The sequence below is a fragment of the Leptonotus elevatus genome, chromosome 14, assembly GCF_054856555.1.
Source record: "Leptonotus elevatus isolate MCC_2025b chromosome 14, RoL_Lele_1.0, whole genome shotgun sequence".
NCBI lineage: Eukaryota > Metazoa > Chordata > Actinopteri > Syngnathiformes > Syngnathidae > Leptonotus > Leptonotus elevatus.
In genome coordinates this window covers 12,282,122-12,296,617 of record NC_141252.1, presented here as the reverse complement: position 1 = coordinate 12,296,617, position 14,496 = coordinate 12,282,122, and the positions used below count along the sequence as shown (strand labels likewise).

Sequence of the window (14,496 nt, the reverse complement as noted above, 5' to 3'; positions counted from 1 at the left end):
AAGTTCAGTATGAGTAGTCTATTGTTAATTAAAATAAATTATTGCAAAATACTCCTTGTTTTTTTATTACAGCTTTCATCTAATACCTTTAAAAAGAAAAGAAAAAGAGTGAGTAGTGCTGCTATAATAATGGTTCTATAGATGGGTCCAATGACTGCCTAAACAGTAACATAAAAAAACTGGCCAATTCCACAAGAGTAAGATCGCAATAGGATGTGGCCTTTAACAGAAACGCACATAGGATGCAGACTTTTCTATATGACATCTGGTTAATGGATGGTCAAAACATATTGTTGCATGAAGTGATAATTAATGCAATTTTATTATAACAGAAAAAAAGGTTACTCCAAATACTGTTTGAAAATCATTTTCAGAGTGGAGAGGGTAGCTTATTGCAAATGAACCAACCTGAAGCATAAGGACATCTTTATCATACATTTCATCTCTGCATTTTACGTCTTGATAGTAGTAGACCTAAGCATGAAAGAAAAACAGGCAACTCAATAAGCAATGTCAATCCTTTTAGACAATTAAAAAATTTAAGCAAAAAAAACAAAACATGTATCACACCTGGCTGACCAAAGACAGTCCATTCCTGCGCCACATTTCAGCTGATACCTGTGCAGCCAGTACCACACAGCGCAGAGGATGCTCAGCCAGGCTGCGAAAGTCATAGGATTCCTGCCATAAAGCGGGAAAACATCAACTGTAACAACAGACGCATCAGTGGACACGATAGCTGAGTATGTGATTTGAACTTCAATTAATTAATCCTCTTTTTGAAAATATTTTTAAATGGGATAGGAAAAAAACTGTCTCTGAAAGTTCTGAATTCCTCCCCAAAAAAACAGTGCTCAAATATTAGAGTTTCAAGGCCAGCGGTAGAATTTCAAGTAAGTCTGTGTGTTGTTGACCAAGTAGACGCTAAAAGTGGCAGTGGGACCAGTCCTTCTTCCTTCCTTCCTTCTTCCTAATTTGCTTCCTTCCTCCCTTTTATAGAGCCTTGTTAACTCCCTTCCTTTTGTACATTCTTCTGTCAAGTCCTTATGACATTTTTGTATCTGTCCTTCTTTCCTTAAATTAATAAATATAAAACTTGCACACCTACATTTAGCACACACGGTGTATGTTTTTGGCTGCATCTTACAACTTACCTCGTCAAATAGTTGATCACATAACCCATTCTTACAGATAAGAACATACAGGCCTGGGGACCACAGAAGAAGCATAAATTCATGGAAAATATACACTAAAAAAAGCATACGACTCGAATAGTTATAGTCTACCTGCAAGCAGCCTGGAGAGTGGTACATGTATGCTGACGGGCTCCTGAGACACTTTGTAGGGCCGAACATGGATGATTTGCTTGCACATGTAGTGATCAGCTGCCTCCCTGCGGAAAGGTTGATTGTTGCATTGTAGCAAGACTTTGTGGCAATCTCTGAAGGCTTCCAGCAGGATCTTGTCCTGTGGAAGGAAAGCGGTAAGACAAAAGCAAAGGGTGCTGAACAGTACATTGGGAGATGGCAGAACAGGTTTGACAGTCACGCACATCTGAGGAGCACCAGTCCTGAAACATAGCAAGAATGTGGCGGAGCTGGATCTGAAGCGTAAAGCCGGCTTCCCATTCGGGCTCCACAGCAATGTGTTGACCAAACTGACGCTCAACTTCTTCCATACCCTAAAGAACAAGGGTCAACATTCAGTATTTCTAGATAAATAGTAGATAGTTGTGATAATAAATTACCTGCATGCATTTGAGAAGGCCTAGAAAGGCATTGAAGCCCTCTATGAACTGTTTCCGAAGCTTAGAATTCCACATTGACGGTTTACTGATCAGAATATACCTAAGAGAGACACTCGGATAAGAACAACAACAACAAAAAACGTTGCTAAAACTGCTACCTGGTCAAACTACCTGAGGTCATGAAAAATGACCTGGATGCGGGAGAACTTGTCAGAGTTGTAACCCAGGAAGAAGAAGCGATTGTTGACATCCAAATGCTCCAATAACAGTGCCATGACTGTATTAACTATCCTTGTAATGACATTTGTTTCTTCAATCAGGTACCTTGCCTGGAGGGGGAACAGAAATACAACACAGAAGCAGATAACCTATTTAAAAACAGCTTTTTAATTCAAATAATTTCTTAGCCTCCTTTAGATGAATCAATGATGTTTGTACTACAAAGTGCACTCACCAGTGTGGGCACAGTGAAGATTTGAACAGACAGCGCCGTAATGGAAATACTCCTTTCATGATCATCATCGATGAAGTTATTCTGCAGATTCTTATACAGCTAAAAAAGACCACATATGTAAGAACACTGTAAAAATATACCTATACTTGGTTTAAAAATGTTTTACCTTTGTGAATTCAATTGCAAACAGCCTCTTGAATTCTGTTTCCATTAGTATGCTAGAGAAAATCAGCTCATGTACAATCTTGCGTGCACCTTTAAGAAATAATAACAAATGTTGACATATGATGCAAGTGTATTAAATCACCAAACACGAAAGTGCTGTTGCATGACCGTTAAATGGCCATGCTACCTGCCTTTATACAGTTTGGCATCGAGCAACATGAGCCTGCTGATGCAGCAGACGCTGATCTGGTCTGTGTTTGGCTCCAGCGCCACCATGCAGAAAGCCTGTCTGAAGCCCACTGCACAGTGCACACGACACAGAAGATAATGGTCACATGACACGCAATGAAGCACTGTTTTTGTCTAACACCGAGGTTACAGAGCATGCACGGCAGAACCTGAATAACTGATGATCTTCTGGAACCAGGAGCCGAGACGCAGAGCGAATGTTTGGTGAGCCACGACGGTCGAGTGCAGGACTTCCACACGCAGCGGCTGCAGGGAAATGTGCTCCGAGTTGTACTGCAGCACAAACAAAAATATTCATGCTTACTGTAGAAGTGCAACAAATCTTTATTACATAAAAAGGAGAACATTTTAAGGTTCATTTGTCCTTGGCAAAAGCGCTGCTCTGCTGAGTGCCATTCCATTTTTCCTACGAGACCAGTTTTTACCTTGATGAGGTCTTTAGCTTGCTGGCATGACTCCAGACTTCCTCTCTTTACTGCCCGTCGACCCTGTGCAGTATAATTAAATCGCGCTTGCATTAAAAGGAATAATGAGACAGTGATATTGTAGAGGTGTTGTTGAAAATGTCACACACAGCCAGGAAATAATGCGACATAAAACACACATATACCGTGGATTAAAAAGTCTACACACCCCTGTGGAAATGCCAGATTATTTTATTTTTTTAATAAATAAATATAAATACAAATAACAAAAAACGAGGGCAAGAAATTATTTCCCTTGAAAATATTTCCTTTCCCCCCCCAATTTAGATGTACAGGTTATAGCTCTCGTAGGTTGTGGAAAAAAGTTTTGAAATTATTTATTTTGGCCTCTTCAAAGTTGTATTACAAAAACCTGTCATTTGAACAGGGGTGTGTAGACTTTTACTATCCACTGACTGTACCTCCTTGTCAATAAGTGCCGTGTGATTCTGCGCTTCAGCCTGATCACAGTTAACAGACCGCTGCAGGGTGTAGATCACATGGTCGTATGAATGGTGCTCGTCGTTGTACAGCACACAAAAGTATGTGTTGTCTTTTTCCCTGTGCACATGATGACACACTTTTTCAAAATGAAGTCATACTCTGTTGAGGCTGCTGATTTGTATACACATCATATGCAGTACATGCGTGCAAGATAAAGTGGGCCGTACTCGGGTTTGAGTGGAGCTAAAAGCTGACGGTCCTCTGCCCAGTCCAGGAAGTCTGTAAAGTAGTTCAGCAATACCCTGAAGAGCATCTTGCTGCGCTCACACAGTTCTGGCTCCAATGTACAATCATCCTGGAAAACATGATTTAAGGGACATATGAGCATCAAGATATTGCTCTAAAAAGCCGACAGAGAGGGGTCCTCAGTTTATGATGGCGCCCCGTTCCGATGGCAATGTAACAAGAATTTGTATGTAAATCACAAAGCAATCATAGCCAATCACATGCAGGAACTTGGCGTTCCCTTATGTCATGTGACCACGTACCGGTACTCTTACGCTGCATCAATCTAATTCTCTGGACACCATTCCTAACCTTGAGCTGAGTTGTACAACATACGTCATAGGCCGAAGGCCTTATGCACTGTTTTATATGAGTAATTGCCTGCAATAACATCGACTGGATTCATTTCCTGTGTCACTAGCAGCAAGTTTATCCCTCCGTCCATTTTCTTAACCGATTGTCCTCACAAGGGTCGCGGGGGGGGGCGCAGTAGGCGGGGTAAACAGCAAGTGTAAACTAGTTCAAATATTTTGCTCAATGGGGAAAAAAAAAAAATCTGTCCCTGTGACATTGCTGGTAAGTCTCACAAGAGCAAACATTTCTCTTGGAAGCTTTCATACAAATGTCTAACATTTATCACACAAGTCAAACAAACATGCAGCTCGCCTAAATCCCTTGCTACGTCACACCACTGTGTGACAACAAGCACTGGGATCTAGCATATTGTAAACACAATGCAAAAACTGGAATTGGGTGGAAACACTGTGAACACATTTTGGTAGTCGAGCATTTTGGCTTTAAAAGCAAAGTGTACATTACAAAAGACAATAAGCCAAATTGATGCTAGCCATTGACTCCTGTTCATGGAGGCACCTGTTATTGACGGAAACAGGCGCAATGCAGTCAGGGTTACAAGATCTTGACAAAGGCAATCTGATAAAGACACTCCTAACAAGCAGCAGCTGGACCATTAACCAAAAAAAGGGAAGGAAAAAAAAAACACACACACCCAATGTTATCAAACACATCCCTGCACAGATAAAGGAAATATTCTAAATGTTGTTTTCACCCAATGTTACAATTTTTCATCCAGTTTATCAATAAAGCCAGTTTCCACATCTCTCAGTCGAGTTTAAAATTAGATTTTTCCAGAGCCAAGGCCACGGCCAAGACAGGGGCACTCAGCATGCACAAGATGAGAAAATAAGCATTCTGGGATTCAGTGACACAGTAAGGGACAAGTATGTCCCTCCCCACTTGCCTCCTTCCGCTCTGTTATGTAACTCACCGTTACCATGGCAGTGGCTGCCTCCGGGTCGTGTTTGGCGCAACACGGGCCAATCTTCCAGGCTTCCACATCCCCACAGTCACAGAAACCACCACCAGATGACGCGTGCATCTGAGGAAAAATAGTAAATATTTACATTCTATGTTACTGTGTAATAGAGACATGAACCAAGTGAGGTGTGTTTTTAATGATTAATGGGCTCCATAGGTGTTCGAAACAATCAAACGCACACAATAGTGGACAGGAGTGAGGTAATGCTTTAATAGTGAAGATGTTATCGGCAACCAAGCATGATCAACAATATTTGGGTGACAAAATAGTAAATAAAGTTATAAAACGGAATTGAATTTTACGATAACAAACACAAATGTCTAAAGTTTTATTTTTACACGGGGAAAAAAAAACGAGACATAAGAAAATAATAAATATGAACATTAAGTCAAAATATTATAAGGATATAAAGAGAGGAAATAAGTGAGTTTATGAATAAAGGCATACAGCAATAAGCAAATGGAAATATCACAACAAAAAACATTTTCTATTTATCTGTCATTTTCTTTTGTACATAAGTAATAATGAAAACGTATACTACTCCTATTTATGAAGGAGAACAGTGTGACCATTAATTCATTCATATTGAAAATTTCAAATGTAAGAAACTCAATTGCAGTCAACATTTGCACCCACCTTGTAACGATGACTTTTGTGTACGCTCTCCTGAAAGCAGTCCATGCACAGCACACATGTAGGATCTATTGCACAATCCCTGCAAGGTGTGGAAAAGCATGTCATCACATAAATGCCTTCTTTCTTTTTTTTTTAAGTGGGCTGAAAAAAATGTTTTTACTTTCTCATCCTCTCACCTGGAGACACGGAAGGCTTATAGTGCAAATGATGAGATAATCATCAATATTTTAAATAATTGAAAGTTCAACTTTGTGGCCAACGGTAGAATGATTATGTAATTACCACTGAGAAATATTTGGTTAGTTAGCAGAATTTTGGAAACAAATGTTTAATAAATATTTGATTTTGGTGCAAATCTGCATACATTTGTTAAAAGTTAGGATCCATATTTTATTTTGTAGAAGATAGACAAACATGAATTTACAGATACACTCACGTTAACATTCACATCTCGGGACAATTTAGAATCTAGACTACCTGAGGATATACCTAGTATGGTCATCCAATTGCTACGTCGATAGATATTATTTATTATTTACATCTATGTTGTTGGGGAAACCATCACAATACTCATTTCTAACACACACTCGGGGATCATTTTGGAACCTGCAAGAGTAGACTGTCTCCCCCTCTTTGAAGACGCGTCCACAGAGCTGGGAAGACGAACTGTCCTGCTTGAGCTTTTGTACACCTTCATCAGGATCTTCACCAAACAGCAAGTACTCCAGCGGGTGAAGGAGGAATTTCTGTACTTGCACCTCTTCCACCTGAGGATTTGACTCCTCCTTGTGGCAGAAGATCCGAGGCACCTGCTTCCTCAGGTAGCCATACAGGGCCGGCTTCAGATCGGCGGACGCCTGCCATTCCTGCAATGCAACACAATTTGACATTGATTACTTTTCAATGTTGCTTCCTTAGCCAAATCTTCATCCTGTGTTGTAATGAAGGAGGAATTGTTGCATTTTTTTTTTTAGCCTTTCGTAAAGAATTTTAAGTGGTGTAATGTATGTATATGAAGGAAGAATTGATATTTACTTCTCACTGTTTTCTCTGATATCTATCTTAGTAGTAATATGCAGTGACACACTAACTTTATATGTTCAATAAACCAACACTCGTCAATGTGGGGGAAAAAAGCAGATATTCAGTTTAGGTGAGCCGTGAGAGATCATGCGTGCCACTGGAAATTATTCAATTTAACCTAATCAATCTGAAAGTTATCATTTATTTAATACAAATGTTGTGTCTTTGTTCAGCTCTTTGCAATCAATGTATAGTGGCAGGTTGAACAATGACTGTGCACTATGTATATTTTAATGTAAAATATATGATTTAGCTCAATAACTGTTAGAAAGCGCTGGTACAATCAGTCTATTTAGCATTAATCGCTCCAGATAAAATTGTTGATGAGGGATGAAACTGCAATGACTTCACTTTCGGAAATTTGGACCAAGTCACGTTGTTATAATTTATCAAACGGACTAAACCTGGGGTCACCAGCATAGTGCCCGCGGGTAACCCCCAAGTATCACATGAGTAGACTGTTCGGGCCTTTTCTAAATGTATCCGTTTTCTAATTACTGTGAAAAATCAAATTAATTAATATAATTAGCTATCAATAGTAACATAAAATAACATTATTAAAGGTATGTTGAGCACATTTGTTATCTCAGAAGTGCGTATCAAACTAGTAGCCCTTCACATTAATTAATCAAATCGCCAGGAAGTAGCTCTCATCTTCAAAAAGGTTGGTGACCCCTGGACTAAACCATCGGTTAATAAGGCAGCACCCTCCAACACATTAAGACGCGACAAATAAAAATACAGTAAACACTAGTCAACATCCACCTTTTCAGCAGTATGTGAGGCACTGCAGAGGCATTTTGTGAGAGTGAGTGCACAAGCTAAATGCCACTGCTCGTGACACGTAGAAGTGGAGCGTGATTTCAGCGCATCATACGTGTAGAGTGAGCGAAGTAGCCAACACATTTAAGCCCGTCGCTTTCTCCATAACCCTCCGTGCACGATGCCAGTTGTGTACGGTTGTTGAAACCCATACCTTTATGAGCTCCAGCTCGTCAAATGGTTTCTCAGGCTCCGCCATATTCCATTTGCCGTAAAGGAGACGGAGGGACTGTCGTTAATGCTGCATTCCAGAAAAGTGGGTGTAGCGCCACCGCTGGTTCAGAACGTGCGGATTTAGACGCCATATTTAACCGGGAGCCCCCCGACCATTTCATTTACATGTATGTTGTATTTGGCTCATTAATCATACATCGTCCAGTTCTTTAGCTATTTTGACACAGATTGTTTTGTTAGAAAAATCAGATATGCAGTTGTTCTACCCGACAAGTGGGTAATTTATTAATCGCGGATTTCCCAACACATTACTTTCATGTTTACAGTCAATGCTGCATTCGAGGAAGGTAGGAAGTCGGATATATTCCACTGGAAATCTCGCAGTTCCGACCTCAAAGCGGTCGAGGCGAATTAAACATAAAAGATAATTATTACATTGATAATTTGATAATAAATGATTTAGATAGATGTATTTTTATAGTCTAGTAAATAACATTTTACCATTTACGTTTCTCTATGGGGGTCGCAGTAGTTTTCGAGTGATATATCACATTATACTGAGCAACTCGGTGAAGTCGGGGTAGATATTTTCTCTGACATCGCGACTTTGGACCTCGACGAGTGGGTGGGGTTCCAGTGCATTAAGTGCAACCTTTCTTGATTGAAGGTCGGAAAATTCCTAATTCCCACTTTTATGGAATGCAGCGTAATTAAAAGCTCCATGTCAGGCCCTTGTAATACAACACCATTGCAACTATTTAGACGGAATGTTTTACGTGGCTGAAATATAGTCATCATTTCAATTAAACAACCGTTAAGCGTACGTCATTTGTGTTTGTGCTCGTTCCCCTCTTTTCCATTGGGAACATACCTTTGTAAACAAAACATACCCGAGATCAATAATATCAAGAACAGACAGCGCCCTCTGGAGGTCGCTTAATTTGCGTCCTTTGATTTCGGTGTCACGCGTCAGCATGCGTTTAAATAAATGTTTTGTGTTATGTTATGCCCGTGTATTAAATATTGCCGTTTTCTGATGCCTATCCGGTGTCAAAAACAACTTATTCATAACGTGTCAATGAAATTTTGAACGTCGCGCGCGTTTCTCAGTTTATCCACCAGGAGACGCTGCTCGTTTTGTCTGTGTTGTGACGAGCGAGGTCAGAGTTGAATGTTTGACAGGGAGAGCAATGGATGCCATATTTCACGAGAAAGTAAGTTAAACGTCTACATACGGCTTTTAACTCCACCTAAGCCCCTTCGTGTGTCTATTAAAGCGCGAGTCTCGTGCCAGCGATATGTAAACTACGCTGTTTGGTCAGTATTTGAGCGGTTTGTGCTTGCAGTATTGTTTCCCTATTAGCTATGTTGCTAAAGTTGCCATTCAGTAATCGTGAAAAGTTTATTTACAGGAAGAACCCAGGGAGTATAGTTAAGGCTCAAACTGCTAAACGCGTGGTTTTATTATGGTGTTTACCTGCTAAGCGAATAACTCATAGTAGCTTCTTGGAATGACAATCTAGGCTAAATAGCAGCAGTGGGGAAAATGAATATTTGATCCCCTGCTCAATTTGTTTGTTTGCACACACTGTTAATGTTGATTGAGTGAAAGGAAAGGAAAGCTAAAATGTTTGATCCCCAAGCAAAACATTGGCAAATAGTATAGAAAACCTTTACAATTTAAATCACTCTTCTTTGACATGACTAAAATATGCAATGAATACATAACTGTAAGGCACAGTGGAATAATAATATATGTACATGGAGCTCAAATCCTTGTGGGCAACCAAAGTGTGATGAGATGTTTATTTTTGTATTGCTTGACTGCTGCATGGAAACTCGAACCTTTAGCTCCCGCCACATGATTTCTATTGCGTTGAGGTCTGGAGACTGATTAGGCCACTCCATGTCCTTAGTATACATCGTCTTGAGACACCCCTTTGTTGCCCTGGTAGTTAATTGTAGGTCATTGTCAGTCTGGAAAACACATCCGCAACCCATTTTCAGGGTTCTTGCTGAGGAAAGGTTTTCATCCAAGATTTCACAGTACATGGCTCTGTTCATTAGTCCCTAAATAATAAAGTGAAGTCGCCCTGCACCTTTTGCAGAAAAGCAGCCCCAAAACGTGTTTCTATGGGTTTGTGTGCTTGGAAAATACTTTTAACTGTACAGTATTTGTGTTAAAGAAAAAGAAGATGATTGTGCTTTCATTGCGTTAACTGATGTTTAATGTGCAGCAAGAGGGCTCTCTCTGCGCCCAGCACTGCCTCAACAACCTGCTGCAGGGTGAATACTTCACTCCCGTGGATCTCTCCTCTATTGCACATCAACTGGATGAAGAGGAGAGGATCAGGATGGCAGAAGGAGGAATGGGCAGCGACGAGTACAGGACCTTTTTACAAGTGAGGGAATGTTAGAAATGTCGACGCATTTGTTGACATTCTAAAATTAACAAATGTGCTGTGTTTGTTTCTAGCAACCATCTGGAAACATGGATGACAGTGGGTTCTTTTCGATACAAGTGAGCTCCAAAGATTGGCTGTTATGTTTTTGCAGATTACATATCATTCTAGATTCATAACATTTTCTTGGGATTTCATCATAGGTTATTAGCAATGCTCTCAGAGTTTGGGGACTGGAGCTTATCCTCTTCAACAGCCGGGAGTACCAGAGCCTGATGATAAATCCAATGTACGTTTCCGCTATCAAGCTTGTTTGGCGTCATAAACTGGACTTCTGAACATATTACCATAATAAAGTGTCTTTCTGTTTGTTTAAGCAATGAAAAAGCCTTCATATGCAATTACAAGGAGCACTGGTTTACTATTCGCAAACTTGGACAACAGGTACATGTCTTCCGACATAAGTGTCGCATAGCTTAAGTCATGAAATTAATCTTTGGTTTCTCATTTCAGTGGTTCAACTTGAATTCCCTTTTGACTGGACCAGAGTTGATCTCCGACACATATTTAGCCCTTTTTCTTGCACAGTTACAGCAAGAGGGTAATGTAATAGTCAAATGCATAAATGAAAATGAAGAGTGTGTAAGGCACTAATAAAGTCAACATGTGCAGGTTATTCCATATTTGTGGTCCGAGGAAATCTCCCCGACTGTGAAGCAGAGCAGATTCTTGGGATCATGAGAGTGCAACAACTGCAACGACCAAAACTTATTGGCGAGGCCCAAGCTCAGACGAGTGCAGGGTACATACAGACATATTGAATGGTCAATCTAGAAACTTTATTGTTTCAAATAAGTAACTTAAATGGTTGAAATTAACATATATATTTTTTTAATCTATGTGGGACTTGCAGCAGGTCGGCAACACTGGGCCAGACGGAGATGAGCTTTGGTGTGGAGAGTGACATTGTGGATGAAGATGAACAGCTGAAGAGAGCTCTCACACTGAGTAGACAGGATATTGATGTAGAAGATGAGGAAGCAGATCTCCGTAGGGCCATTCAGCTTAGCATGCAAGGTAAAATAACACATTAGTGGTAGGGCTGGGCAGTTCATTTATTTATTTGATCAATTTCAAGTTTATTGCTTGAGGTGTGTCTTTACAAAAGTGCAGACAGTGTTACTATTGCCAACTTAGCCTTTTTTCCCTCCCAAAAATTGACATGTGATTATAATATCTGCTGAGAAACAAATGAGTGGAATCATTTTTACATTGTTTTCCATATGACAAGCAAGAAGCCTGGTAAAAGGCAGTCGTCAAGTCAATCTTGCTGAACGTTACCAAAGACACGCTGGCAGTTAATTATAAAAGTAGGGATTTGACATGTTGGAATCTTTTTGAGATATGTACATCCCAGCAGCGCCTCAGATAAGATCATGAGAAATATGCTGTATAGACCTCATGCAAATTGAGGGCTCAGTCATTTCAATATGTTAATTTCAAACTTTTATTAGTGAACGAGGCTTTTTATAAGCAAAGGCGACAAAATAGATGTATATCGGAAACCTGTCGCCCAGCTTTAGTTGATCAAGTATATGTGTGTCTTTTCAACTGTCTGATTGAAATTTTGGTTTTCCATCAAAATGATAGGAGCTGCGTTGACCAACACTTCTTCAGATTGTGGGAGTGGAAATGTGAACCCCGGCAGCGAGGCTGCAGGAGAACTACAAGCCCACAATGAGGCACTCACAGCAGACGAGCTGAGGAAGAGGAGGCAGGCCTATTTTGACCGGTGGGTACAACAGTGTGTGTCGATACGGTCCACGTTCCATTATTATGAGAATGCCTAATCGACCTGGCAAAAAGTTTCCTTTTCGATTGATTTTCTATTTTGATGTAGTTTTTCAATTCCTTCATTTGTCCAAATTGTGCAGTCTCACGTCTACTGAACTGAAATGCAATGTACACTCTAAAGTCAATAGGAAACTAACAGCATTTTTTATAGCATATTAAGGTGTGTTTTTAATGTCAGAAAGTTATTAAATATTCTTGAGTATGACAACATGTAGAACAACAATACTGTGCAAAATGCTCAAAACTAGTGATAGACCGATAAGAGTCTGACTGTTATTAGTAGTCAAGGAGACCGATAACCGATATATTCAAGCTGATAGTCATTTGCAGTAAAAGAGAAAATATTAGTGTCAAAACAAAAAAAGTATTTTAATTTTAAACATATAAAGAATAACCAGCTTTGTTTAAAAGTTATAACAAAAAATTGCGGGTAGCTTCCAGGGTCCTTTCCCTTAAGTTTTCTACTGTAAATAAAGTTTTCCAAAATTTTAACAATTTTGTCTCTGCATGACAATGTAACTAATTAGGGGTTTTCATCACGGTTTGTAAAAGTTTTCAAAAGATCTTCGCAGACAGTAAAAAAAATAAAAATGTGAAATGTTTTTGCGACAAGTAAAAACTGTGCACATCTTACAAATTCTGATGAAAACCCCAAATTTCTCTAGGTTCACAAGCATTCACCACTCAGTGAGATACCAGCTTTATCGGCCTTCACTTTCGTAAAAAGGCTGATATTTTTCAAAATGCCAAATATCAGCACCGATGATCGGTCTGTCCCTACTTAAAACCATTCTTGTTTATTCAGGCAGCAGAACCCTCACCAGTCTAACATTCCTCAACAAAGCAACACAACATCAATAGGTAAGCATGATGCAGATCATTACTGTCGACAGTGATAGATGAAGAAGATTCATTCCTACTCCTTGCTGGCCTTTTCCCCAGAGAACAGTTGCACTGAAATGGACCAACAACAAAATCCCAGCCTGTGAAGGTGCAACACGTCTGCTTTTGTTGAAAAGCTGCCTCGGCCTGACAACCCCTCCCAATTCAGGGGTAGCTTTGCTCCTTCCGCGAGTCTACCTTTTTGCACCTTTTGCGAACATGTGGAACATTCAGCAGAGAGGATCCCAGTTGGTTCGCTGATGGGCATTGGAAAGCCACAAGAGAAAAAGAAGCAGGCGGCCTAGTGTTGCTTCCACTGAGGCTCCAAAGGAGCTGAACTCATGATGCAGTGAAACAAGTTTTGCCTCTTTTTTTTTTTTTCTAACCACAGCGCCTTCTATTTCTACTGTATACTGTATTATTTCCTAATTTTCTCTCTGCAAGGGATCGATATAGGAACTGTTGCATTCAAAAGGGTGTTTATGGTGGGAGGTGAATTTATAGCGCTTGTCCACTGTCAAGTTGTAGTGAAAGTGCTCTTGCGTTTCTGTTTCCGACCCATTTATCAGTCCTTTGTTAAGTCATTTCTTGTGGCTATAAAGCAACAAATCATTTTGAAGCCAGCTCTGAAAATGTCTTCTCATTTAATATCAGAATATCATTTATGTTTTAGTTGACAAGGTAATTGAGCAACACCTTTTTTTCAGTTGCTGCGCCTTGCTTACTGCTGTATATTAATTAGTTGTTGTCGTAACTCATACAGTAATTTAATATATAGTAACATATGTTATAGTCAGTCTAGTTTGTGAACATTAAAGAAAACATTAACTGTCGGTGACTTTTCGAATTATACTTAATTTCCCATTTGTTGCTGTCATTATGTATGCAGTACTTTGAAAGGGAACAAGATTTGCCGTGTGATAAACAAATCAATTCTTTATTCCAGCAGGACTTGGTACATTCTTTGCTCATCAGTATCTATAACGATGAATGGAGGACTTGTATTTTGACAAGTCCCCTTTAAAAAGGTTGGCTGTTGAATTGCGCTGCTTTGAATAATTATGTGTCTCTGCCACTGATTGATTAGTGGCCTTCCAAATTTAATAGTGAAGTTTTGCTAAATGAGCTGTTCAGATGATTACAAATCCAAAGAACACATTACAGCATTATTGTTGCATTATTATACCATCATTGTATTATGGCAACAGTTTATTGTTCACATTTCCAGTTATGCATAGGTGGAATTTCTATGAAATTTGAATTCATGTGCAGTTTGACCTCAGTTGAGATTCCATGATTTAATGATTGAACACTCCCCACTGCCACCCCTTTTTTTAATCATGTTTTGCTTGATTTAAAATGTACAGGCAAGCATGCATTCATTTGCTTCTCACTGTAAGCACTAACTCACCATTTTGTCAAGTTTTATTCCGTAATGCACACATTCTTAAAATACAGACTGGAATTGTTCCAGGATTAAAGAAACATTTGCCATG

General features: G+C 39.6%; 2 protein-coding genes across 6 annotated transcripts in view; one reads left to right on the top strand and one right to left on the bottom strand.

The window, feature by feature from the left end:
* ubr1 (ubiquitin protein ligase E3 component n-recognin 1) overlaps positions 1-8,064 on the bottom strand; it is a 20,105-nt gene extending 12,041 nt beyond the window's left edge. Inside the window, exons 1-18 of one of the 2 annotated variants that reach the window (XM_086094081.1) lie at positions 7,843-8,064; positions 6,397-6,649; positions 5,784-5,869; positions 5,097-5,207; positions 3,751-3,878; positions 3,502-3,640; positions 3,041-3,103; positions 2,765-2,888; positions 2,558-2,665; positions 2,368-2,456; positions 2,202-2,300; positions 1,919-2,076; positions 1,748-1,847; positions 1,553-1,681; positions 1,287-1,467; positions 1,155-1,207; positions 571-681; positions 409-474 (exon numbers count right to left, since the gene is read on the bottom strand). In XM_086094081.1, the coding sequence (XP_085950207.1) occupies positions 409-474; positions 571-681; positions 1,155-1,207; positions 1,287-1,467; positions 1,553-1,681; positions 1,748-1,847; positions 1,919-2,076; positions 2,202-2,300; positions 2,368-2,456; positions 2,558-2,665; positions 2,765-2,888; positions 3,041-3,103; positions 3,502-3,640; positions 3,751-3,878; positions 5,097-5,207; positions 5,784-5,869; positions 6,397-6,649; positions 7,843-7,887 (2,043 nt within the window). In that variant the 5' untranslated portion in view covers positions 7,888-8,064. The remainder of the gene's footprint in view (positions 1-408; positions 475-570; positions 682-1,154; positions 1,208-1,286; positions 1,468-1,552; positions 1,682-1,747; positions 1,848-1,918; positions 2,077-2,201; positions 2,301-2,367; positions 2,457-2,557; positions 2,666-2,764; positions 2,889-3,040; positions 3,104-3,501; positions 3,641-3,750; positions 3,879-5,096; positions 5,208-5,783; positions 5,870-6,396; positions 6,650-7,842) is intronic. The other variant, XM_086094082.1, reaches the window with a different exon arrangement.
* Positions 7,942-14,496, top strand: atxn3 (ataxin 3). 4 transcript variants are annotated; one of them, XM_086094087.1, is made up of 11 exons: positions 7,942-8,029; positions 10,100-10,264; positions 10,339-10,383; positions 10,468-10,553; positions 10,642-10,708; positions 10,778-10,865; positions 10,937-11,066; positions 11,178-11,341; positions 11,915-12,056; positions 12,924-12,979; positions 13,061-14,496. In XM_086094087.1, exons 2-11 carry the CDS (start codon positions 10,217-10,219, stop codon positions 13,105-13,107), a joined length of 873 nt encoding a protein of 290 aa, XP_085950213.1. In that variant the 5' UTR covers positions 7,942-8,029; positions 10,100-10,216; the 3' UTR covers positions 13,108-14,496. The 4 variants fall into 4 exon arrangements, with proteins under 4 accessions (XP_085950213.1, XP_085950210.1, XP_085950209.1 ...); XM_086094084.1 differs by lacking the exon at positions 7,942-8,029 and adding an exon at positions 8,044-8,209; XM_086094083.1 differs by lacking the exon at positions 7,942-8,029 and adding an exon at positions 8,973-9,076.